The 25,958-nt window shown below is 55.4% G+C and overlaps 1 protein-coding gene across 1 annotated transcript in view; it reads left to right on the forward strand.

Moving 5' to 3' along the window:
* CACNG4 (calcium voltage-gated channel auxiliary subunit gamma 4) overlaps window positions 1–25,693 on the forward strand; it is a gene marked incomplete at its 5' end in the record, with an annotated part of 50,848 nt that extends 25,155 nt beyond the window's left edge. Inside the window, 3 exons of the mRNA XM_079797207.1 lie at window positions 17,578–17,661; window positions 21,487–21,627; window positions 24,085–25,693. Of these exons, the coding sequence (XP_079653333.1) occupies window positions 17,578–17,661; window positions 21,487–21,627; window positions 24,085–24,623 (764 nt within the window). The 3' untranslated portion in view covers window positions 24,624–25,693. The remainder of the gene's footprint in view (window positions 1–17,577; window positions 17,662–21,486; window positions 21,628–24,084) is intronic.
* Between the last annotated feature and the right edge of the window lie 265 nt (window positions 25,694–25,958).

Genomic DNA, 25,958 nt, shown 5'->3' on the forward strand with positions numbered 1-25,958 from the left:
GGCTGCCTCCTACACTCCCCTCACTGGGGATCGAGCCCACAACCAGGCATGGGCCCTGACCACTGAGCCACGCCGCCAGGCATGCACAGCTCCTTGTTGTTGGAGCGTGGAGTCAGCCGTGAGACTCAGGTCAACAGGAAGCAGGCCGTGATGGCTGACCTGCCCGGACTTTGTCTTGCATCATTGATGGTAGTGTGGTCAGAGTCCCATGTCACCAGATCACCCTTGCCGGTGATTTTGAGGGAGGCAGTGACAAGGCATCTTTAGGAGAGAACATCGCAAGATCAGCTGATGGGTGAAATCTAGGCAGGGTGCAGGAGGAGATGACGAGACGCCTACCAGTGGGGGTGGGGGCGTAAGACAAGGAGGGGAGGTGGAGGGTCACCAAGGCGGGCTGATCTTTTGTGTGAGCCATGCCAAGTCTGGTCCCTGCTGGGCACCCAGGTGGAGGTGTCCATGGGGCAGTTGGATGCTGGGTCTGAAGTCGCAGAAGCTATGGACTGGGGATCAGAGCCTGAGAGTGGCGAGAACCACCAGAGTGCAGAGGTCACGGGGAGTGTGAAGACAGGAGCGGGGGGGCGGCAGAGGAGAAACTCTGAACACTCTGAGAAGAGAGATTGAAGAGGACAGTCAGGGAGAAATTATGGGAGTACATGAGCGAAAGGCCACAGAAGCCAGAAAAGAAACCTTTGAGGAGAATTGCAAAGGTCCAGGATGTTGAGCTGATCCCTTGAAATGTCGTGGTTCGGGACACTTCAGGATAGAGTGTCACTGGGGGAAGACATTCATCTACGCCACAAATTTGAGGGCCTCTGAGCTGGGGGACCCCCGAGTGAGGCCTCCAGGCTTTGTCTAATGTGTGTGTTCCTGAGCCTAGGATTGAAAACTTCTGGTCCAAGTCCCTGTCCTCCAGGACTCGTGCATCCACTGCTCTGAGTGGCTCCCCAGGCAGGCAGGAAGTTCCTTTCCAGCAGGCAGTGCATGGCTGAGCTCACCCAGGCTCAGGCGGGGGCCTCAGCACACTCCCGAGCCAGCCCATGCAATGCAGTCCGACCCCCGGCCACGTGCCCTGCGTCCAGGTCCATTTCATCTGCAGGTGCTTGACACACCTTCTCCCTCGCCCGGCCTGGCTCTGCCTTCCCACCTGAGCACACGTTTCCAAGGAGACACACCCAGCATCTTGGTGCACTTGGGTGCCTAGTATGGTACAGAAGCTGGTGAGAGCGGTGCTCCTGAGCTGGTCCAGGGAGCTCACCGAACATTCCATCGTAGGGGTTGGGCTCCCCCAGCCCTTGCATGGCCAGCCGGTGCCTGTGTGTAGTACACACAGTGTGTGATGGTGGTAGAGCCGAGTGGCTTCAGCCCTCAAGCTCTGAAGGCTGACTGTCCTGGGTTCTAATCCCAGCTCTGCACTGAGGATTCGGGCGGCCCTGGGCAAGTCACTTAACCTCTCAGGCCTCCCTTTTCTCGTCGATATAATGGGATTAGCGATAACAGCAGCACCCATGCGAGAGGGTTGTCATGAGGACTAAATGAGTTAACATTTAAAGCACTTAGACCAGTGAGGTCCTCAGTAAGTGTTAGCTGCTGGTGCTGGTAATGGTGGTTACTATAGTAACAGTGTTGGTTAGCATGGGAGCAGCTGCTTGACCCGAGGGGCTGCCCTCCACAGACTTTGGCCCTGTGTCCCTTGCACACCTCCGAGACTGGCGAGAAACCAGGACAACTGCAAACTATTAGGACAGAGGAGGCTTCGAGTTTGGGCTGTCAGACTGGGCCGCCTCCTGCGAGCACGGCTTATTTAGATGGATTAGGGAGAGGGCCCACTCCTCCTCCTCAGCTGCCTAGGGAAGGAGCGATGGGTAATTGATGAAGAAGCCCTGAACAGGAGATTAAATGAGTGATGTCCAGACACTGATTGCCTCCTAATCAGGTGATGAATGCAGCTCCCCACACCTGTTTCCAGCAGGCTTCCATCCGGCCTCCCCCCAGGCTCCCAGTGAGCACAATCTTGCTCATTCCAGGCCTCTTTTTTTCCCCCTCTTCACCAGCATTTCTCTTGCTTAATGGTGAGGAGCTGGAGTATGGCTTCCCATTAACTTTTATCCTCCCCATAAATGGCCTGCTTGACTCACAGTGACAGTTGTTCCGCTCTGTTCCCGGGGGTTCCTCCATCCTCATCTGCTCACAGCCAGCCTGTCACCGCCTCAGCCCCGCCCACCAACGCCCCACTTGTGGGCCCTGCTGTGCCCATGGAGGTAGGGGAGCTGGCTTTTACATTTTATTTACTTTTTTCCTTTTCATACAAGCAAAAGCTTCAGGCCGTAGCTTCAAAGCCCTGGAGGGAGCTGAGGCTGAGGGAGCTGGGCCTGGGAATTGAAGGGCCTGGAGACAGAAGGGCCACGGGGCATCTGCCCTGGAACCCTGAGCCATCAACAGAGACTGGGGCCTCTGGAAAGGACTGGGAGGGGCCTGGGAGGACAAATGAGGGCTAGGGACCACGTCGCCCAGGAGGATAGGAGTGAGCAGCCCTGAGGAGGCCACGTGGGGAGGTTCTAGTGTCCCTAAGCCAAGGTTACTTTCCAAGGGGATGGATGATTAGTCTGAGGAGGGACTGGGATGGGGGCACAGATCAGCTCTGAGGAACCCTCCCTCTCTACCCCAAATCAGCCAGTGACCTGGAGTGAGGCTTTTGTCCCAGAGCCTGGATTCTGCCTGGCCTTCCTTCCCCCACTCTGTTCCCCACCCCTCCGAAGGACTGATCTAAGAAAGCAAGTCTGGAGAGAACCAACATGGGGGCGTAGGTAAACGCCTGTACTCACCGCCTCCCACAACCACATCAAAATTACAACTAAAATACAGAACAGTCATCCTCCAGAACTGCCTGGAGGCTGGCTGAATGAAGTCCTACAACTAGAAAAGTAAAGAAGAAAGCACACTGAGACTGTAGGAGGGGTGGAGGGGTGGAAAGGGCTGGACCGGCACCCACGTGGGCTGCTCTTTTAATGGGGAGGGAGATCGTCTCTGCGGAGGCCGCCCATGAGGAGCAAGGGGCCCCAGCATCACACCAGATCCCCAGCCCAGGCTCCCAGAGCTGGGAAAAGAAGTTCCCATAACTAAGGGCTGTAAAAACCAGCGGGAATTGGGGCTCAGTGACACAGAGGCTGCTGGAGACCCAGGTGTTTCATTTAAAGGGCCAGCACACAAACTGAACTTACAAGATCCCACTTACTCTGAGCTCCAGCACCAGGGTGAGGCTCTGGGGGACCCAGACACATATGAGGAGGGACTGGACTGTCTGGCATTAGATTAAGGGGGTGAGGGGGGGTGTTCCTCCCAGGGGTCTTGTTCCTATGCTGGGACCTCCCCTGTTGCCAGGCTGACTGGCAGCCTTATCTGCGTCTCCATCAGCCCAAGCACACTGTTTGCTCCATGCTGGGGATTCCCTGAGACCCGCTCTATCCAGTTTGCAACCCCACTGAAGCTGTTTGCAGCAGCTTTTCCATATGAATGGCCTGTCCTGGCTCAGGCTTCAGGCTTTGCTAAAATCTCTCAAACAAGCTGCAGCTGGTGACAGCTTGCCCCCAACATATCAATAAAGGGCCCAAGACCCGGCACTAGCACCAGCCTGCCTTGCTTCACAGCTGGGCCTCGCCTGAGCACCTCCAACCCCAATACAAAGAGCAAATAGCCGTCTGCTGATCCCGCTGAGCTCCTGCCGGGTGGTCCCTGGCAGTGGCTGACTTTGCACCTCCCTGGAGGCCCTAGAGCCAGTGAACCCGGTGAACAGCTTCAGACCATAGCAGATTACAACTCTACACATCCACTCAAGAGGCAGACTCAGTGAGCACCAAAGCCCCACTGAAGCAAGTCCTGCTCCATAGGGGTGTCTCCTGAACACAGCTCTTCCCACTGTAGTCGCAGCTGGTCCTCACAGCCAATTGGCCTGGAGGTCAATTCCTTCCAGTGACACCATCAGCAATCAAGACTTAACTACAGCAAGACTATGCACACAACCCACAAAGGGGCACACCTAGAGTGCCCAGCTCAGGTGACAGGGGAGGCTGAGCCACTGGGCCCTATAGGACACCTACTACACAAGGCCACTCTACCAATTCCAGGAGACGTAGCAGCTCTACCTAATACATAGAAACAAACATGTCACAAATGGAAGCAAACTACTGGATAGAGTTCAAAACCGTGATTATAAGGTTACTCAAGGGCTTTCATGAGACTGTCAAGGATCTTAGTGAGAATGTCAAAGAAATAAAAAAGGACAGTCAGAAATTAATCATACACTAACAGTTAGTGACTAACTGAAATAATTTACAGGGATTCAACAGTAGAGGATTCTGAGAATCAAATCAACAATTTGGAATATGCTCATTTTGAAAGCTGCCATGGCATGGGTATATGAGGAAGAGTTCATGTCAGTCCTGACAGGGGACAAACATGCCCGGTACCCTTCAGATACCTCATTGTCATGAGAGCAGGGCTGATGATAACAGCTTATGCCCAGCTCATGTGGCTCACTGCTTGAGCACCCACCTATGAACCAGGAGGTCACGGTTCGATTCCTGGTTAGGGCACATGCCCAGTTTTCAGGCTTGATCCCCAATAGGGGGCGTGCAGGAGGCAGCCAATCAGTGATTCTTTCCCATCATTGATGTTTCTCTCTCTCCCTCTCCTTCCCTCTTTGAAATCAATAAAAACATATTTTTAAAAAATAATGACAGCTTACATGTTTTAAGTATATGGTGTCCCAGACATAGTGACATTCAAAGACTACATTAACTTGTTTAATCCCTCAAGCAGCCTTTGGAAGGTTTTCCCATTTCTGAGCCCCATTTCACAGATGGGAAAAATGAGGCACAGAGCAGTTCATTATGACCCCAAATCACACCGCTAGTAGGTGATGGAGCCAGGACTCAAACCCAAGTGGAATGATTCAGAACCTGCCACCTCTATGGTATTCAGCCATGGGATGATCTAGGTATCACCTCGACTGGTAGCCCTGCATGGGATACTGCTTTGAGAAGAATTTAGACCAAGCATGTCAAACTCAACAGCTAACACGGGCCTAATAAACGAGGCATGCAGGCTGCAAGTTTGACATGCTTGATTTAGACTGTGATCAGGAATAAAAGGTACTGTAACTGATTAGCAATGTCTATCCTGGACTTGAGGAAGGAGGAGTCAGAGCTCTGCAGGCCACTCAGGCATCACAAACCTTTGTTGATACTCTAGGCCGGATCCTTCTTTAATATGGGGCTGCCCAGTGCATTGTAGAATGATTAGCAGCATCCCTGGTTCCCACCCACTAGCTACCAGTATCACCACCACCCCCAGTCCTGACAATTAAAACTGTTTCCAAACTGTCTCCTGGAGGCAAAATTGCCCAGTTGAGAACCCCTGCAAGAGGGATTGGCAAAAGAGCACTGAACTTGAAGTCAAGAGAACAGGGTTCTAGCTTGGCTCTGTCACCATGGAAATGGCCCTACTCCTCCACAGGCATCAGGTTCTTAAAGTGTCAAGTAAAGGGGATGAAGTGGATGGTCCCAGGAGCCTTTCTAGAAGCCTGTGGTTGCACAATGTGGTTCCCTTCCCTCACCCAGGCCTTCAGTTAAAATTCGGGTTATTGGAGCATACCTTTCCAGAGATCTGCAGGGGAAACCAACAGAAAAGCCTGGAAGCTGCAGCGAGCCCTTTGACCCCTTGGAGCTTCATATTTGCTCCTCATTAAAGGAGAGAAAGGAACTAAGGGGGAAAAGCATTCAAATCTTGGTACTAAGATTTCCTCCAAGCTTCAGTTATCAAGCAGATACGAATAGAAAAACCACAGAGACAATAACTGCACACCCATTTCCCTGTGTTAGGAGAGAAAACCAGCTATTGGTTGGGGAAATCTCCCCAGCTCCGTTCAATTATGAATCTCGGCAGGAAGCCTGGAAAATCCCGGCTTCTCTGCAGCGAAGGGTTGGAGGAGGCGCTGTGGGTTCTTGAAGAACTAGCGGTGAGAGGTGAGGGATGGCGGGTGGTGAGAGCGAAGCCAGGGTCCTGCCTCCTGTCGAGGGCCAGGATGGGTGGGCAGGAGCTGGTGGGGAGGATGGGGGCCTCTGGGACCCTAGAGCTGTATCTGAGGTCTTCACAGCAGGCATCCCTTGCGATGGCAGCACTGTGTGGGAGGAGACGTGGTTCCAGGGCTTGGTTCATGGGCCACCCGCAGGTAGGAAGACTTTTTCTTATTGGAATGGAGGAGAAGTCGCCACTTCTGGGAGCTGTTTCCATGCTGACTCCAAATGGTCTCATTTCCTGTTCCTCCTGGAAACTGTGTGAAGTCCATTGACACCCCACATTGTCCATCAGGAAGCAGATGCTGTACGGCTAACTGGTCAACCCAGTGCTTGCTTTCCCAGATGACTGACATCTCAAGAGGCTGAAACTCACAGGTCACACAGCTTCCACATGGTGCATGGGGACCGTTGATCAGCACCCCCATCCCCTGATGCAACGCCCCTTCTCCCCCACTGGCCCTGTAGTCTCTGGGGAGCCTGTGCCCCTTTTTGTACCTTGTAATAGTGTTGCAGGCGTGCCCTGAGGAAGGAAGTATGACTCGGGCTTCGGAGCCCATGAGAACTGGGTTGGAATCTCTTTCCCCTGAGGAAGGTGCGGCTGGTTGGAGGTTATGGTTCTCCTGGTTCCAGGCACAGAAATCAACTTCTGGCCTGATCTCCAAAGAGGACTTTATTGGGTGTGGAGGGTCCCAAAGCATTGAAGGAGTTTAACAGCAAGACTGAGGGAGGGGAGAACCAGAAGCTTTGTAGCCGGCAGCACAGACCACTAAGAAAATACCCCGTTGGTGAACTCCCCAACATCTTTCAGTCCCTGGGCATCCTCTGATCCAAATTAACACTCCCAAGAGTGCATCTGATTGGTCAAGCTCAGGACAGATGTGGGCTAGGATCTCTGGCTGGGGCGGGACCACCTATGTGAGGGACCCATTCCCACAGGAACACCTCAGAGGCACATCAGAGCCTCAGGATGGGCTTAGCAGTGGGCAGATGGCCCACCCTTTCTCTCCCCATTTCCTGCCCCCTGAGTCACTGCCAAGCTGTCCAAGCACAGAATCCCTAGAGCCCAGGATCTAGAGAGATGCCGCAGTTTACCAGACTAACTGATCTCCAGTTTCAGGTCTATAGAGATAAGAGTTTGGGGCAGAAATAGAGTTGTCTCTGGGAAACCTACTGCCTGGGGAAGGGGCTTGAACCAGAACTGGTTCCTGACAGACCCCCATCACCTAGTGGACATTGAACCAGAGCCCAGCCCCAATGCAACAGGTGCCACCTTCCTGATGCTGATGACAAGGGTGTCTTCTCCCCCAAATCCTCCACGGGCCTTCCCCTGGGTTGTCCCATTTGGGGGAAACAGCCTACTGGACCTAGTCGTCACCTAGACTGCTAGAGATAGGAGGTGGCTTGGAGATGGAGCCCTCTGTCTGCTGCCTGGTCACAGACTAGAACTGAGGGAAGAGACTTGGGCTCCAAGTCCCTATAGAATTCGTCCTCTGTCAGGTCTGAAATACGTCAAGTTGAGGCCCCATGCTCCTGAACATGGCTCTCTTTGTGAGTGACAGGGAGCGAGGGGGCGGCAGGCGGAGTCCAAGGTCCCGCTGGCCTCCTCACCCTGCACTCCTGGCAGCAGTGGCTACTGAGGCTGCCCTGGCCCGTCTGGCAGCTGCAGGAAGCTGCCGACGGAGCCAGAGTTTAAATGTGTCCCTCCTCACAAGGAGCTCCAATGTGAGGGGAACAAATGAAGAGAGAGCTTGTTAATCCTGGGGGAGTGCAGCCTGCGATCTCCCGGGCAGCTGGGCTCCTCTGAGACTAAAATAAGATGCCCAACAGGCCCCAGGGTGGGGCCCTACAACCTCACAGGTCAAGTGACACCTCGCCAGGCTGGGAACAAAATCGCAGACATGCAGAGCCGAGAGGGACTCAAGCTCCTGGCATTAGCCATGAAGAGACTTTCCAGCTTAAGGAAAGCTCACGGTGGCACCTTGGAGCCGGGGGCATTAAATCCAGTCCCTTTGCAGGGTAATCCAGGCCATCTCCCTGCAGCCCCATCTACATTTTCCAGCCTCAGTCACCACCCCCACACCTGCTATTTTCCTAACTCCCTAACGTGCCTCTGTGCCGGAACCACCAAACATCTGATACTACTTCCCCCCGGCTGTGAGCCCAGCCCCTTCCCAGAACTGCCCAGATGACCCACCCAACACTCAGGCCCAGTTCTTTGGAACTCTGTGAACCTGCCACCTCCCCTGTAGCCTGTGCCGCTCGCTGGCTGCCTTGTTCTAAGGCGATGTGTGCACTCACCTCCCTAACGAGGCTATAAGTTCTTGCTGGCAGGACCCGTGTCTTTGGGCTCCCACAGCCTGCCATCAACAAACGATTGCTGAATTAAAAGGAAGAATGAGCAAAGGGCTGAATGGATGAGCCGTGTTTACATCAAAACCCAAGCCAGATCCTATAAGGCAGGGGTCCTCAAACTTTTTAAACAGGGAGCCAGTTCACTGTCCCTCAGACCGTTGGAGGGCCGGACTATAGTTTAAAAAAAAAACTATGAACAAATTCCTATGCACACTGCACATACCTTATTTTGAAGTAAAAAAACAAAACGGCAAAAACACCCGCATGTGGCCCGCGGGCCGTAGTTTGAGGGCACCTGCTATAAGGACAATGAGGCACCTCAGTGACTCTCAGCCAGAAAAGAGCATGTGTGAAACCCTGGTTGTCGGTGTGGTCATTGCCCAGAGAGACTGCTCTGAACCCCAAGCACTTGGCCCTGGAGAGGACACGGGGGGCTCCTCCCCACACTTTAGTCAGAAAACAGGTCTATTCAAAAGCATCTCCAAGAAACGAGGAGTTAAAAACTATATTCTCACCGTGACATCATCATCAGGATTTATCCTTCTCAAAACGCTTTGACCACCATGGGCCTCCTTGGGCCTCCCCTCAGCTCTGAAAGATGGTAAAATATTTCCCCATTTTCCAAGTGGGGAGAAGCTTTCCTGACCTCTGCCCTGCAGCTGAGGCCAGGTTCCTTGTCGAAGGCCATGCTCTCGAAGCGCTGGACCCCTCTTTCAGGCTTCTTTCCTCCGTCATAATTGAATGACTATAAGCAGCAAGCTCCAGAATGGCAGAGACCATGTCTGTCTTGGTTTTTTCTAGTATTATTGATTCTGGCTGTAACTGAAACATGCCAAAACGTATAATGTCTTAAACATAAAAGAAGTGGATTCATTGTTCATGGAACAGTGCATAGTGGGTGGTCCTCTTCATGGCCGGTTTCCTCCACAATGGCATTCAGGACCCAGGTCCTTTCCATCTTGTGGCTCCACCATTCCCTGTGGCTGGTGGGAAGGGTGGGGGGCGAATGGAGTTGGTGGGGGCACACCAACTTCTCCAGAGCCGTATCCAGAAAGGGAACACATCACTTCTGCTCACACTCCATTTGCCAACTCAGTCACATAGCCACATCGAGCTATAAAGGAAGCTGAGAAACAGTGCATCCCTGTGTCCAGTAAGAGAGGATGTGACTTCTTAGTGAGCAGACACTCTGCTGGGTCCCCAGCATCTACCACATAACAGGAGCTCAATGACTAGAAGTTGGATGAAGGGACTGAAGGTCATAGTGGCTTAACAGGGTCTCAGCCGGGAAAGTCCAGCTGAGTCCACGCTGCTTCTCCAAGCCTGGTCTGTATCCGACAGCCTGCCTAGCTGCAACTGGAGAGAGCCCAGCCCTAGGAGGACGCCAGCGGATGCCAATTGATAAATCACAGCTATTAGGAGTGTTCTTTGGAGATAGCATGGAAGTCAATGAATTATGAGGGAGAGCTCTGGGGTGGAGGGGGGGGGAGGAGAATTACAGGGAGCAAAGAGCTCAAGGGGTGGGAGAAGCATGAAGCCTGGGTTGACAGCAACTTGGAGCACTGGCCTGGACACCTAGCTGAGCCTCTGCTCCAAAACCTGTGTGATGAGCTGAATTGTGTCCCTTCAAATGCTTACATTGAATTTGCAGGGACACCATTGAAGTCTTAACCCAGGGCCTCCCAATGTGACCTTATCTGGAGTATGGGTCTTTAAAGAGATAACCAAGCTAAAATGAGGTCATTAGGGTGGAGCCTAATCCAGTATGACTGGTGCCCTTATGGGGAAAGGTAATTTTGGAGATGGACAGACACACACAGGGAGAACGCCATTCGAAGATGAAGACCAAAATCAAGGTGATGGTCCCATAAGCCAAGGAACACCAGTGATTGTCAGCAAACCCCCGGACGCTGAGAGGCCTGGAATGCATCCTTCCTCGGAGCCCTCGGAAGGAACCAGCCCTGCCCACACCTTGATCTTGGCCTTCTGGCCTCCAGAACTGCGAGACAAGGTATTTCTGTTAGTTAAGCCACCTGGTCTGTGGTACTTCGGTGTGGCAGCCCTAGAAACGAATACTCCTGCCTCTTTGCACTGGAATGAACTTGGCCAAGTCATTTCCATCCTGGCCTCTGACCGCTCATCTGCAGGCACATCGAAGGACAAGGACTGGGTCTCCCCAAACCAGGCGCACCGATTGCCACTGCCTTTCTTCTTTTCACACCTTGCTGCTCCTTTCAGGAGTGGCCACTGCCCGCCCAGGGTCTTCCAACCTCAGGTGACTCCATGGAGACTGTACCATCAGGTCCCATCTGAGCCTATCAGGTGAGACCCTCGGCTCAGCTGCTGCACCCCATTGCTGCTCCCTACCCATGCCATACTGTCTGAGATTCTAGAACACAAGGCTGGCCTACCGGCGCACCCTCTGCCTGAGCATCTCCATCTTCCAGTCACAGGTTAATTCAGCCTCAAACATCAGCCAATGCCCTTAGCCCAAGAGTTTCCCCACCAATAAAGCGTGTCGGGCACCCACATTCCCCCATCATGCTCCAGCCAATCAGAACTACATGTAGCTCAGAGAGCACACTGTGTCCTGCCTCCAGCGGGGGGGTGGGGCGGGGGGAGCAGGTAAGGGCACACACTCTGAATTCGGGTGGCCTAGGTTCGAGTCCTGGCTAAGGCACCTAGTAGCAAATAGTATCAGTAACCCTCTCGACCTCATAGGGTTATGATGAAGGTGAAGGGAGTTAATAAATGTCAGATGCTTAAAAGTAGTGCCTGGCACATAATAGGTGCTAAGTAAATCCTTGCCATCATTCTTTTTGTGAGATAACACTCTTCCCCCAAGTCCTCACCCACCAGCCTGGCCAAAACCCTGCCCCCTCTCAGTTCTCCACCTCCTCCATGAATGCCTGGGTCCTTTCTGGAGACATACAGGCCTCCAGTCCTGCTAGTCTGTTCCCACAGGAGGTTAGGGTCAGGGCAGGGGCCAGGCTCACAGAGAAGCAGCTCTGGGAAAACACCGGAGGGGAAGCCATCCTGGCAAGTGATTGGCACCAGGACGGGGAGCTCCTCCCAGGTGCCCCACTTTGAGATAAGGACTTGGTCCATTTGGCCCTTGGACCAGGGCTGTGCCCGGCAGGCAATGACCCAAGGTACCGTAGGACACAGCCACTTCAAATGATTACAAAGTTCAAATGGATAGCCATTTAGAAGTGTTGGGTTGTTTTCCAACACAGATGATTCAAATGAAGCTGGTGGACTGTCTGGCCCCATGTGGTTCTCATTCTCCCTCCTCCTCCCGTCTGAGCGGCCCCAATCAGCAGCTGGGCCTCTTCTGGGATGTTCCACTCCTCCAACTGACCGGGAGGGTGGGAATGGGGAGGATATTTTGAAATCCCACAGGGGTATCTGTTCGCAGATGTGGGCCCACACCTGAGGCCCCAACCTCAGCTTTGAGCTCAGCCACAAGTTCGGGATAGGAGCCCCGGACCTCAAACACCTCCAACCCCTTCCTGCTCTTCTCACCACCCGAAAAGAGACTTCACTTATTTCATCTTTCTGTCTTCCCAGTCCCCCCAGAACGGGAGCTTAGGGCAATGCCTACCTCAGACCTGTAGCTCCGGCCAGGGCACAGTCGTGTGTGTGCTCAGTACAAATAGTGTTGTGGGAAGGACGGTGCAGGAAAGCCCCACTCAGCGCCCTCTTCTCCTGACCCCTCTGGCGGTGGATTCACATCCTGTCCTGGAGCCGGAAGGGGCCTTCCACGTGGGCCTCCTTCTCCAACAGCCCCGCCCACCCCCAGCTGCCTCTGCCAAGGCCTGGAGACCCCGTTGGAGAGCATTTTAAAATCCTGATCAGCCTTGGGGAGAGAGGCCAGCGGCCCAGGGGTTTCCTGGAAAGGCAGCGTCAGGCTGGGGCCGGAGGAAACGAGGAGACTTCGAGGAGCTGGACTCCAGGGGCCACGCCCTGCCACGTGCACCAGGTGTCCCCTGAGCCCCGTCTTTAAAGTGGGCGAAGACTTTCCCCCGCTTACCTTTGCAGCGTAAGGGAGATTGTCTGATCGCCCACAGCTGGGCCTCTGCAGCGAGGGTAGTGAAGACAGGTCCTTCAACATCTCTCAGCCTCTTTCTTCCGGCTTCAAAAGAGTCTTATTACAAAGATGAAATGGGCTGATGCATCAAAGGTGCTCAGCGCATGAGCTTTCATCTTAGCCTGGGCAGGGCTTGCATGCAGGCGGTGTTTATTGGGGGGGGGGGGGGGTCCTCCTAGGGATCGGGCATGGGGGAGGGCTGGGAGGAGTGGCACTAAAATAGAGAGAGCGCCAGTGCAGGAGTGACCCTGAGTGGATCATCCCTTGACTCGGTACTGCTGGACCTGCTTCCCTTAAGTAGGTGGAGTGGATCTAAGCCTGGAGGATGGGAACATTTATCCACCAGCTCCCATCTTCCTGCTCAAAGGTAATCCCTCGAGCTTTTAGCGTCCACACACACAGGTGCAAGGCAGCTCCCCTGCCATCCACCCAGAGCCATGGGGCAAAAAGCAAGAAATAGCTGGTGCCGCTGAATGGAGGCATCGGCAGGTGCTGTGTGGGCAGCGCTGGTGGCTGCATCAGTGAAGGCTGGAGTAAAGGGGGGCAGAGTAGCAGGAGGTGCGGCTCAGGGTGTCCGTTCGCTCTCAATAGGTGTCCGCAGCTGCTGGTTAGAGCGAGTGAGGAGCACGTGAACTCGTGCTTGTGAAAAGCAGGTGATCACCATTAAGTTTCCCTCGAGCATTCTTTCCTCCAGGGTTCCCTTTGTCTCGACAGACCTCTGAGGTGGCCCACTGTGGGGGCACCCTGGAATGACTCACGGGTGACCAACTCATCCCGTGTGCCTGGGACTTTCCTGGTTTTACCTATGTCCCTGTTCCCTGAGGCCTGGTCATCCTAGCTAAGGGCATGGCATCTCAGACACGACCAGCCCAGCCCAGAGGCTAACCTGCTGCCGGCACACCCTCCCAGCACCACGGTTCACATTCCATTCACCTGCTTCCACGTCCAGGCAGGTCTGTGCTCATCTCAGACACACCGCCACCCTTTCACTCGGAATCAAAGATTCGGTTTCCTTTCTTTTAATAAGCCATATTGGTTCATTTTCATATATCGTGGAAGACTCCAAAAATACAGAAAAAAAACCTAAAGAAGAGAATTTTAATTCGCTCATAACCCTATCACCCAGAAGCAAAACACTGCACACACTTTAAGATATTTCTTTCCAGATGTTTCTTTTAACAAAGGTGGTTCATGATGTATGTGTACATCCCTAGACTCTTAGGGCAGGGAGAGCTCCCTCTGGCCCAATTCCCGAGTTTTGTTTTGTGTTTGTTTTTTGATTTTTTAAGATTTTTATTGATTTTTAGAGAGAGAGGAAGAGAGGGAGAGACAGAAACATGGATGTGCGAGCAGAACATCAATGGGCTGCCTCCTGTAGAGATAAGGTTAGCAAAATACAATGGAAGAGATTTGGAACAATCGTGTGTATACCCAAGCTAATGTTTCAAAACCTGAGTTTTATTTTCAGATCGAATGAATAAATACACAGTTTCCTCATTTCTGTCAAAGCATATTTTCCTTTCAACATTATCAGTGTTGGAGCAAGATTTATCCCACTGGTCCCTACACTATTCATTTCCTTCCAGGATTTTCAGCAATTTTGGATTAATATCAACTTATGGTTCTTTGGGTTAATATCCAAGATATAAAGCACTCATGCCACTCAACAAAAGGAAGACAAAATCCAATTGAAAAACGGGCAGAAGACCTGAATAGACATTTCTCCAGAGGACGTACAAATGGCCAAGAGACATATGAAAAAATGATCAAAGTCACTGATCACCAGAGAGACACAAAGTAAAACCACAATGAGATATCACCTCACACCGATCAGAATGGCTATCATCAAAAAATCACCAAACAACAAATGCTGGTGAGGATGTGGGGGGAAGGGGAACCCTAGTACACTGCTGGTGGAAATGCAGACTGGTGCAGCCACTATGGAAAACAGTATGGAGTTTCCTCAAAAAACTAAAAATAGAACTTCCGTTTGACTCAGTAATCCCACTTCTGGGAATATATCCTAAAAATCCCGACACACCAATCAGAAAGGATATATCTACCCCTATGTTCATAGCAGCACAATTTACAATAGCTAAGATTTGGAAACAGCCCAAGTGCCCATCAGTAGACGAATGGATACAAAAGTTGTAGGACATTTACACAATGGAATACTATGCAGCTATAAAAAAGAGGAATCTCTTTCCCTTTGGGACAGTGTGGATGGACCTAGAGAATATTATGCTAAGTGAAATAAGCCAATCCGAGAAAGACAAATATCACATGATTTCACTTATTTGTGGAATCTAATGAACAAAACGAATTGACTAACAAAATAAGACCCAAGGCATGGAGGCATGGAACAGACTGACATACCTTGATGTGGGGTTGGGAGGATGAGAAGACATAAACCAAGAACTTATATACTTACATGCATAGCCCATGGGCAATAAGGTGGGGAAGACCTGGGATGGGTGGATAGGGGCTGGGAGGATGGGAGTAAAGGGGGGGGGGGGGTAAACGGGAGACATCTGTAATACCATCAACAATAAAAAATATACATAAATAATAAACAGGGTTTCTTAAAAGTAAGATCTATAGGTAGAGAGATGTTTGTACATATTGTTCAATGGAAAAAGCAGGTTTTAGTGTATAATTCCATTTTAAAAATAAGGATATAGGCATTCTTGAAACCCATTTATCAGACCCTTATAAAGCGAAACATGCAACTCTCATATGAGCCAGCATTTGCACTCCTGGACATTTATCCCAGAGAAATGAAAACTGAGGTTCCTCCCAAAACCTGTACCTGAAAGTTTATAGCAGCATTATTAGGAATAGCTGGAGTCCTGGCCGGTGTAGCTCAGTTGATTGGAGCATCGTTCCATGCACCGGAAGGCCATGGGTTCAAACCCCGGTCAAGGCACATGCCCAGGCTGTAGGTTCCATCCCCAGCCAGGGCAAGTGCGGGAGGCCCACCGGGCCTGGAAAATGCTTGCTCTGAGTCTGGGGTATGGGAGCCAGGAAGGAGAGGAGGGTGTGGCTGGCCCATTCTGGCCCAGCCTGCCCTGGTGCTCTCGCTCTTGATCACAAACACTTGTGATTCTCTGCCAACTCGCTCACTCAAGAAAGAGGAAGGACCCACTGAGTAGAGGGTGTGTGATTTCTGGGTCCAATAGCAGCAAACCTGCTTGGAGCCATCACCAGAGGCCAAGAAACATCTAAGTGCCTTTTACGTATTATCTTGTGCCAAATCCTTAGGCCGGTGGTCGGCAAACTGCGGCTCGTGAGCCACATGTGGCTCGCGAGCCTCGGTTTGCCGCTCTGTTGACTAATGAGTTTGCCGACCACTGACCTAGACTCTCGATTCCAATAATTACAGGCTGTTGTTGTTCCTTGTGATTAAGCCCCTATCCCAGTGGTCGGCAAACTCATTAGTCAACAGAGCGGCACACCGCGGCTCTTTGGCCCCTTGAGTGTGGCTCTTCCACAAAATACCACGGCCTGGGCGAGTCTATTTTGAAGAAGTGGCGTTAGAAGAAGTTTAAGTTTAAAAAATTTGGCTCTCAAAAGAAATCTCAATCGTTGTACTGTTGATATTTGGCTCCGTTGACTAATGAGTTTGCCGACCACGGCCTTAGGCGATAAGGCCTGTGGTGATCTCCGTTCTGCAGAGGAGGAGACTGAGGCAGGCAGTAAGTTGTGTTTGACTTGGCACAGAGAACACGGTCGAAGTGCAGACACTCAAGGCACCACCCGAGACCCTCCTCTGTCCCTCACCAAGCCCGGCCCACCCACCAGTGGCCCCCGAGGCCGGAGTCCCGTGGGCCTGCAGGAAGCAGGGGACCTTACCCAGCACCCTAGCTCTCCGGAGGCAGCTGACGGCGGGGGAAGCAGCCAGGAGGACAGCTCATTGGTAAACGACGGGAGAGCAGCGTGCCCATGCCCATCAGCGGCTGCTCCTGATTAGACGTGCCGAGAGACGGCCGCTGGCCTGACGCAGGCCCGGCTTCCCCCTCTGTGTGAGGTCAGGCGGAGCGCCGGGGCCAGCAGGGCGCTTGGCTGCAGCTGCAGGACATGAAGTGGGCCGAGCTGGAGGCCCGCCCAGCCTGGCCCTGCGGGGCGGCAAGATGAGCTCCTTGCAGGAGCCGGAGGCTGCCCCGGTGTGAGGGGCTGGCTGGCAGGGCCGGGCCTGACACCCTGTGTGCCCCCCTCTCCACCGTGTCCAGTTCTGCCCTGGGCGTTCCCAGACTGTTGGGGAGCAGGGGCTGGGAGAGCTGGATGGAAGGTTCTGGAAGGGAGTACTGGCCTGCCTTCCTGCAGTCACTAAACTACCCACGGGTCCTGCCTCCCATCTAGCAAGGTGCTTCTCACTGTGGGCAGGGGAAGCCAGGCGATCAGGAGATGCCCCGGCCTTTCTGGAAGTTTCTCCCGCTCCACGTTCTCTTCCTTCCATCACCCGGAATGAGGGGATTGCAATCTGTTGTGCGGATTCGGCGTGTACCTGGGGGAGGGACTGGCCATGCCTATGTGTTTGAGAGAGGGGAGATACAGACAGACAGACAGAGCCCCTCCCCATACAGCCTCCAGCCCCCTCCTCAGCCCCCACCCCTCCCCCACACAGGCCGCCAAGCTCCAGCCTCACCAACCTCCCCTCCGCTCCCCAAACTCGCCAGCCCTGCCCGCACCCTGTCTCCTCACCGCCTCCTCCTCTGCCCAGAAGGCCGCCTCCGCCCAGTCCCCGGTGGCAGATTCTTGGCCATTTTTTTCGGACGTGGCTCTGCTGTCCCCTTGGGTCGGGGATCGCACGTCCTGCTTGCCCAGGTCGGTTCCGCCGGAGGTCTCTCGTCCCGGATAGTTACGGATGGTGTGTCCTTTCACCGTAGATGACGTGGTCACCTTTGGGGCGCCTTCCCACTGCGACGCCTGAGCCTTTCCCCTCTCCGTGCCCGGGGCCTGCACAGGGCCCGGCACACGTGCAGTGACCGAGTCCGGAGTGAAGGGGCGAACAAATGACCCCCTGGCACAGCCTCCACATCCCTTCCCTCCTGTTCCCTCCAGGGATCTACAAAGGGCACTGCTTCCGGATCAATCACTTCCCAGAGGACAATGACTATGACCACGACAGCTCGGAGTACCTCCTTCGTGAGTGTCAGACCCCTGGCTTTCTTTGTGTGTGTGGGGGGGGGGGAAGGGGGCCGCCCGGTGGCAGGTGTGCGGCTAGAGGAAAGACGGGGTCCGTGGGGGTGGAGAGGATGCCATTCTCTGAGTTCGAGGATGGAGTTCTGTCCTGCGTTGCCATGATGTGCTGGGATCCCATGGAGTTACTTGGCTGATAGGCCCATGCCCGGGGAGACTGAGGCCTGGGGAGAGTAGATGGCGGTGTGGGCATCCCCACTCCTCGGGGCTGCTGGGTGTGGCTAGCTCCGAGGAGCTGGCTGCTGCCGCTGGGCCTGGGGCCCGGAGGCTAGAGACGCAGGCTTGCCCAGACCCAGCATCCCTGGGGGACTGTGACACCGGAGCACATTCCCCTGCCAGCCCTGGGCCCGCCCACCCCTCCCCACACACCCAGCATGCCACTCTCCTAAAATCAGAGTAGGTGGCACATGAAGACAGCCTGCTGGGGTGCCAGACAGCCTGGAGGCGAAGGCGAGGAAGGTGGCAAGAGCAGCCTCTGATACCTGGGCCTTAGGTGTCTTCAGCACAGATGGGTGGAGCCTCCATGTCTGCCCGTGAGCTGCCCCCTGAGCCCCTCCCCTCCCGTGTGGCTCGGCTGGCCCCAGAATGGAGCAAGTCACAGCACACACGGAACCCGCAGGACCAACCCAGCTCCACGCCTAAGTCCAGGCCTCATCCCTCGGCCTCCCTGCGAGGCAGCAGGGGCCGCAGCCAGGGAAGGAGCCTGGAATGGGAAAAGCGGCGCCGCTTTGAAGTCATTTTCCCTTTCGCATCAGCCCAGACACACGTGGAGCTGCTCCCAGCGGCACCCCAGGGCCTCAGGCCCGGCTGCCTTTATGGAGAATCGATGCCAGTGTCCTCAGAGGAGGCACAAATCACTCAGCACCTGCTCGTGGGTCTTTCCGTGTGTGATTTTCTAAGAGGAAGGATTTGAGTTCTGAGTCATCAGAACAGCCTGCTTTTCTATCCCATGGAGCCTGGGACCGTGTCGGGCTGTGCTGGCCAGGCCCAGAACCTGAAATAATTCGGCCAGATCTCCCTCCCACCCAGCCTCCCTCACCTTCTCCTCTTCCTCTCCTGTCCTCTCTCTGCTTCCTGGGGACCAACACTGAACCAAGCGGGTGATATTCCATGGGGCTGCCACAAATGGTTGTGCAGGTTGCCCAACACGCGCTCACACTATGGTATCAATGGCACCTTCGAGGTGCACAATGTGTGGCCTGCACAGCCATCTGGGGCGGCCCCTGGTGCTTAGCCAGCTGAGATGGCTCAGCTCAAAACCACCCTGACTCAGCACTTGCCCTTCACTGCCCCACGCAGGGCCAGCAGGTGGTTCCTGACGTGGGGGGTGCGGATCTGCCCCCCATGGACCCACCCCGGGACTGCAGGAAGGAGGCATTGGGGAAACAAACCACACCCTCTCCACGTCCCTCTTGAACTTGCCTGGCACACTAAGGTTGTGGGCACTGATGCTGGTTCTCCCTCTTCACCCCCCTGCGCCTGTCCCCTCACGGTCCTCAGGGCTCTGGGACCTCTTCCTGGATTGGCCTCCTGACACCTCAGCCGAGGTCAGATCACGTGGCTTCCTGAGGGCCCAGCACAGGGTGAATGAAGGGCGTTAGTGCAGGGCTGTTGACCAAGGTGCGGGCAAGGTTAAGGGATGGTGAGCACACCAGGGCGAGCTGCAGAAGGAGCCCGTGCACTCCGGGGCTGGACTGGTGGAGGCAGGCGTGGGGGCGTGGAGGAGGGAGCCGTGAGGACAGGGCAGGAACTGTGGGTGCAGCCACCTCCGGCGCAGCCTCAGGAAGAGCGAGGAAGGAGCTCTCACCTGCACGCTCCTCCCAAAGCCGGAGTCCAGAACAGGATGGAGACATGAAATGGGCTTCCGAGGGGCAGACCAAGAGTGGGCCACGGACTCGCCACCCAGCCTAGGGCTCCTGCTGCCCTCAGACACCCCCCCCCCCCGCCCAAGTGGTGCCCCTGGTTGGGACCCAGGGGTAGGAGGGCCCAGCAGGGATTTTCCCAAATAGAAGGATGGCGATGGCACAGCAGCAATGAAAGGAAGAGCTCTCCTCAAGGGTGGAATCATGAGGACACCAGTTGGGGTCACTCACAAGCCCAGAGACTCCCCAGGAAGAGAAGGGGTGACCGGTTTGGGGCAAAGGACGGTTGCTCACAGGATTTACCTGGGCCGGATGGATGGCTCTGAGCCAGGCCTGACCTCAGCCACCTCAGAGGCGCTGGGCTCCCTTCTCTCCACCCCTCTGAGCCCTTTGCAGGATGAGGGCGTCCAGGGAACCCCGATCCTGGCTCTTCTGGCCGGCACAGCTCACAGGCACGTCTCAGAAACCCACAGGAAACCTCCTCCCAGAGCCTGCGGCTGCAGGAAAGCAGAGGGAGGAAGAGGAGGTGGCGGAGAGAAGAGCTTCATTTAACGCCCCGAACAAACCCCGGTCTGTGAAGTGGGGAACACAGTGGTGTGCTCACAGAACAGGAGACAAACGCCGTCTTCAGAGGCTGGAACTCCGCGGGCTGAGGAGGCCGGCGCCTGCCAGCGCTCCCTGACTCCATGTCCCCAGCCAGGGCCACCCAGGGCCCACGTGGCGAGGTTTCTGCTGGGCTGGGAGCATGCAGGCCCACGGGGAAGGCCGAGCTCGAGCTCGGCTCCTCTTCCCGTCCTCCTTCCCCTCCTGCCCTTCTCCCAGCCAGGTGCTAAGCCCCTACTAAGTGCCTTATGACCCTTATCCCATCAGATTCTCACAACAACCCTCAGGGGCAGGGTGTGTCCCTGTTCTAGAGCTTCCATAATAAATGACCACAAACTGGGTGTGAAGGGTCCTTCCTGCAATCACACCTACAAAGACCTGTTTTCCAAATAGGCTCACCGCCATAGGTACCCTGGTTAGGGCTTGGGCATGCTGGGATTTTGCCATGATTCAGCCCCTTCCCAGTACGTATTCCTGGTCTCCCAGGTTATCAAGAGGGGACCGTGGCAGAGCAAGGGTGCAAACCTATCTCTGTTGGACACCGCAGTCCACGTGTGGCCCTCTGTCCAGCCGCCTTCTTCTCTGGGACCTCAGGAGGTCCTGTGCTTCCATGTCCCGGTCTGTCCCTGGGGGCGATAACAACGCGATAACGACAATAGAGATAAAGGCTGTCGCTCAGGAAGTCCGTGCTCTGGCCAGGCCCTCGGCTAAGCTCCTTATTGGTACAAAACCAACCACAGAATGTAGGTACTCATTATGGACTGCATCTCATAAATGAGGAAACTCAGTTTCCTAGAGGTGATGTGACTGGACCAAGGCCACACAGCCAGCAGCCAGCATGTCACAGGGCAGGGCCTGCCCCCCGACCCACCCAGTGCCAAAGCCTGTGTCCTTAGCCACCCACCGGAGCTGCCTCGTGAAGACGCCGCTTCCCTGCCTCCCAGAGGCTTCAAGGAGACTGTGTCCACGGCTCTCATGGTGCCCCCTGGTGCCACTGAGGGGCTGTCCTCACTTCTGGTGGCAGAAGTGTGACTCACACCCAGGGGAGCCTAAGCAAGACCTGGGTCCCTGTGACCTTGGCCCACTTGGTGTAACCAGCCAGGCAGGGCCATCACTTACATCTAGCCCAGCTGCCCCCACCCTGCCCCAGCTCCCCACGCACCTCGGTACCCAGGGCCTGACAGGACTATTCCAAGTCAGGGGGCTGGGCCCTGGTCTTCAGGGCCCCTTGCCAGCACTGTGGCTGTGCCCGGGCGCAGGTGGCCAGTCTCACCGCCCTCTCTGCCCTGTCTCCTGCCCGGCCCAGGCATTGTGCGTGCCTCCAGTGTCTTCCCCATCCTCAGCACCATCCTGCTCCTGCTCGGCGGGCTCTGCATCGGCGCCGGGAGGTTCTACAGCCGCAAGAACAACATCGTCCTCAGTGCTGGCATCCTGTTCGTGGCTGCAGGTGAGCCGGGCACTCTGGTCCCCACTGCAGAGCACATGGGGGGGAGGGGGGGAGTGCGGGCAGCAGACCATACAGTCTCTGTGTGTAATTAACCTCAAAAGTCCATGTGTGTGGGGGCTGGGGTGGGGTGTGGGGAGCAAACAGGTACAGGGTCTCCTTTTGGGGTGACATGTTCTGGAACTAGATAGAGGTGGTAGTTGCACACATTGTGAATGTCCTAACTGCCACTGAGTTGTGTACTTTAAAGGGCTAGTTTTATGTTATGTGAATTAAACTCCATAAAAAATAGTAAGTCCAGGTGTGCACATACCACAGAGGGGCAGTACTATTGCCTCACAAGCCCATAACAGGGGTGCCTGGCTAAGCTGGGGGGTCAGGGAGGTGCCCGGGGGGACTCACACACCACGACTGAAGGTGTTGGCCAGGTGAAGACAGGGCGAGGGGGCGCGGGGCTGGCCGGGCGCAGAAGGAGCAAAGAAGCCCAGTTCGCCTGGGCAGGGTGAGCGAGGGGGCTCGAGATCATGAGAATTCCTGACTGCCCGACTCTCCGGCGAAGAGACGCCAGCCGCCCACTATGGCCCAGTGACAACCCAGAGCCACGGTGAGAGTGACACCCCCTGCCAAGGCCTCTGAGCCTCCGTGGAGACAGTTCTCTGCCCAGCCTGTCCCTGCTCTGCCACAGGTGGTACCGGATGCTGATAATGAGCATTCCAGCACAGTGGTGGCCGTGCCTCCTTTGCTCCGGGCAGGGAGGGGACTCGAGAGGGGCCAGCCCATGTAGGAGCCATTGGTCACCCTCCCCCACAGCTTGTCTTCCCCTCACCGTTTCTCTGGGGGAGGGGGGGCAGCTTCCATTCACAGGGAACTGAGGGCCGAGGCGAGTGAGAGGCCCCTGCCAGGCCGGGGAAGCAGGGCCGCGGTGTAGGTTCTGTGCGCTCTTCTACACCATTCGGCTTTGCACCTTCTGGGGCAGCAAACACGTGTGTGGGATGTGTGTGTGTATCCAAGGGGACAGGGGGATGTGTGTGTGTATGTGTGTGAACTGTGGGGGTGTGTGTACTGTGGTGTGTGTGTGTGTGAACTGTGGTGTGTGTGTGTGTGTGTGTGTGTGTGTGTGTGAACTGTATGTGTGTGTGTGTGTATGTACTGTGGTGTGTGTGTGAACTGTGGGGTGTGTGTGAACTGTGGGGTGTGTGTACTGTGGTGTGTGTGTGTGAATTGCAGTGTGTATGTGTGTACTGTGGTGTGTGTGTGTGTGTGTGTGTGTGAACTGTGGAGTGTGTATAAACTGCAGTGTGTGTGTGTGAACTGTGGAGTGTGTATAAACTGCAGTGTGTGTGTGTGAACTGTGGTGTGTGTGTGACTGTGGGGGTGTGTGTACAATGGTGTGTGTGTGTGTGTGTGTGAACTGTGGGGTGTGTGTGTGTGTGAACTGTGGAGTGTGTATGTGTGTGAACTTTGGGAGGGTGTGAAATGTGGGGGGGGTGAACTGTGGGGTGTGTGTGTATGTGTGAATTGCAGTGTGTGTGTGTGAACTGTGAGGGTATATGAACTGTGGGGGGGGTGAACTGTGGGATGTGTGTGTGTATGTCTGTGTAAACTGGTGTGTGTGTGTGTGTGTGTGTGAACTGTGGGGTATGTGTGTGTGGTGTGTGTGTGTGTGTGAACTGTGGTGTGTGTGTGTGTGTGTGTGTGTGTGTGTGTGTGTGTGTGAACTGTGGGGTGTGTGTGTGTGTGGTGTGTGTGTGTGGTGTGTGTGTGTGTGAACTGTGGGGGGTGTGTGTGTGTGTGTGTGTGAACTGTGGGGTGTGTGTGTGTGTGAACTGTGGGGTGTGTGTGTGAACTGTGGGGTGTGTGTGTGTTGGGAGGGAGAGCCTGTATTTAGGGTCCAAGCCAACAGCTGGTTTGCTCAGGGCAGGGTCTCTGGCCCTCTAGCAGGAAACAGTCTAACCATCCACCCTGGATCGGGCAGTAGGAAAATGGACAGAGCGCATGGCAGTGCTCTCCACCTACGTTCAGGAGGCCATCGGGGGCAAACTGTCCCAGCCCTCCTTGTATGAATGCCATGACTCCCCAACTCCTCACCCCCCTCATCCTGGAACTGTCCCTCACTCGCTCGCCCTCTGCCCGCCGCCAGCCTCTGAGGAGGAGGGAGGGGACCTGCGAGAGGCTGGCTATGAGCACAATAAGGAAAGACAGTAGCAGCGGCCTCTCTCCGGAGGGCAGCTGGGAGCTAAGAGCCCTTGCTTTATTGTGTATCTCATCTGAACGTGTGCTTCGCTACCCGTTCAAAATGAGTTACTTAAAAGACACGCTAGCCGCCAGAATAAAGCTGGTGGCCACTCCCATCACAGCAGGCAGTGGCCACCAGCCCCTCTTCCGCCCGCCTGTCCCCTGCCCGCTGTGGCTCTAACCTCTGCCTCTCCCCTCCGGCCCCCTCTCCTCCTTCCCTCTCAGGCCTCAGTAACATCATAGGCATCATCGTCTACATTTCCAGCAACACGGGCGACCCGAGCGACAAGCGCGACGAAGACAAGAAGAACCACTACAACTACGGCTGGTCCTTTTACTTCGGGGCCCTGTCGTTCATTGTGGCCGAGACCGTGGGCGTCCTGGCCGTGAACATTTACATCGAGAAAAACAAAGAGCTGAGGTTTAAGACCAAACGGGAGTTCCTGAAGGCTCCCTCCTCGTCCCCCTACGCCAGGATGCCCAGCTACAGGTACCGGCGACGGCGCTCCCGGTCCAGCTCCCGGTCCACGGAGGCCTCGCCCTCCAGGGACACGTCTCCCGTGGGCCTGAAGATCGCCGGGGCCATCCCCATGGGCGAGCTGTCCATGTACACGCTGTCCCGGGAGCCGCTCAAGGTGACCACGGCGGCCAGCTACAGCCCGGGCCGGGAGGCGGGCTTCCTGCAGGTGCACGACTTCTTCCAGCAGGACCTGAAGGAGGGCCTGCACGTGAGCATGCTGAACCGGCGGACCACCCCCGTGTGAGCGCCCCTGCCTGGCGCCAGCCGCTCCCCAGAATGGCTGCTTGGATCCCACGGGAGGGCATCGAACCCTGAAGATGGACCCGCCGTGGACTAACGCCAAACCCCACCCCACCCCTGGTCTCCAGATGCGTGGCCGGCTGGCGTGGAGCAAAGCGCCAGGACGCTGGAATCCGAAGCGAGAGGCTGACTTGACCCCCCAAAGAGGGTGTGTGGACGGATGCCCTGGGTTCCGGAGCGCTGTCCTGAGACGGCCCGGCCTCCGCCCACCTGAGAAAACACAATCGAGCCATTCTCTCCTCTTGGAAACAAGTATTTCCGTGAGAACTGGCTTTCGGGGCCTTCCCTCCCCGCCTGGGCCACTGGGAGGCCGCCGGCCGGGCACACGGGGGCCTAGGACACTGGTCAGCTGCTTGTTAACCTGAGGTTCCCGGGCCTGGGAGCCGGGAATGTGGAAGCCGAAGCTCGCCCCTTCCTTCCCTCCATCCGTCTGTCTGTCTGTCTGTCTGTCTCTCCGGCAGTGGCCTGTTGCTGAAACGGCTGTGATCCCGAGGAGAAAGACCTGCGGCCCATGGTGCTTTGGCCTCTGTGCTGTCCTGGGGCCGGCGCCCCTCGACCGGAGGAGACCGAGGCCTGTAGGGGAGGGAACCCACAGAGGGGGGCCTTCGCTGGCCTGGCGTGAGCTAAAGGCCGCAGTCTGTGGCTGGCTTTCTTATCTGCTTCTGGACGTTTCTGCCTCACACAGAAAGGGCAGAACACACTGACTGTGCTTGAGAGGCCGGAAGGTCCGGGGTGACGGGGGCCACAGGCGGCCCCGTGGCTCCTGCTGGGTCCTCCTGGGGAGAGGACAGGTGGGCCTGCCACACACGCTGATTGGGCATCAGCATCCCAAACTGCTGGGCGAGAGGGGTGGGCGGAGGGTGAACAGGGACCAGAACCTCAGAAAACACACTTCCGTTTCCGAGGGGGTTATTAATCGTGATTTATTGCAAATCACCGCCAGGAGGGCAAGTTCCATTCACTTCCTCATCTTACAAAGCAGCAGGATGCCCCCGACTCTCATTCTTGTAACTTATTCTGCCTCGCCGCGCCCCCCCCCCCAAGGGCTCAGCGAGGAAGAGGATGGGGGCCAGGCCTCGGCTTTCTTCCTCCTCACCAGAGGGGCGACTCTGAGCTCCGACACCGAGGAGGCAGGCTCCCTGGGTGACGTTTTTCCAACCCTGCCCCCCCCCACCCCCGAAAACCAGCCGAGGCATGGAAGCATGTCGGGTTCAGAAGAAACACGTTGTGGGACACAGGGCTTACCCCCTTTTATATAAAAAAAAGTCCTTTCTTACTT

This window comes from Cnephaeus nilssonii (assembly GCF_951640355.1).
Source record: "Cnephaeus nilssonii genome assembly, chromosome: 19".
Lineage (NCBI taxonomy): Eukaryota > Metazoa > Chordata > Mammalia > Chiroptera > Vespertilionidae > Cnephaeus > Cnephaeus nilssonii.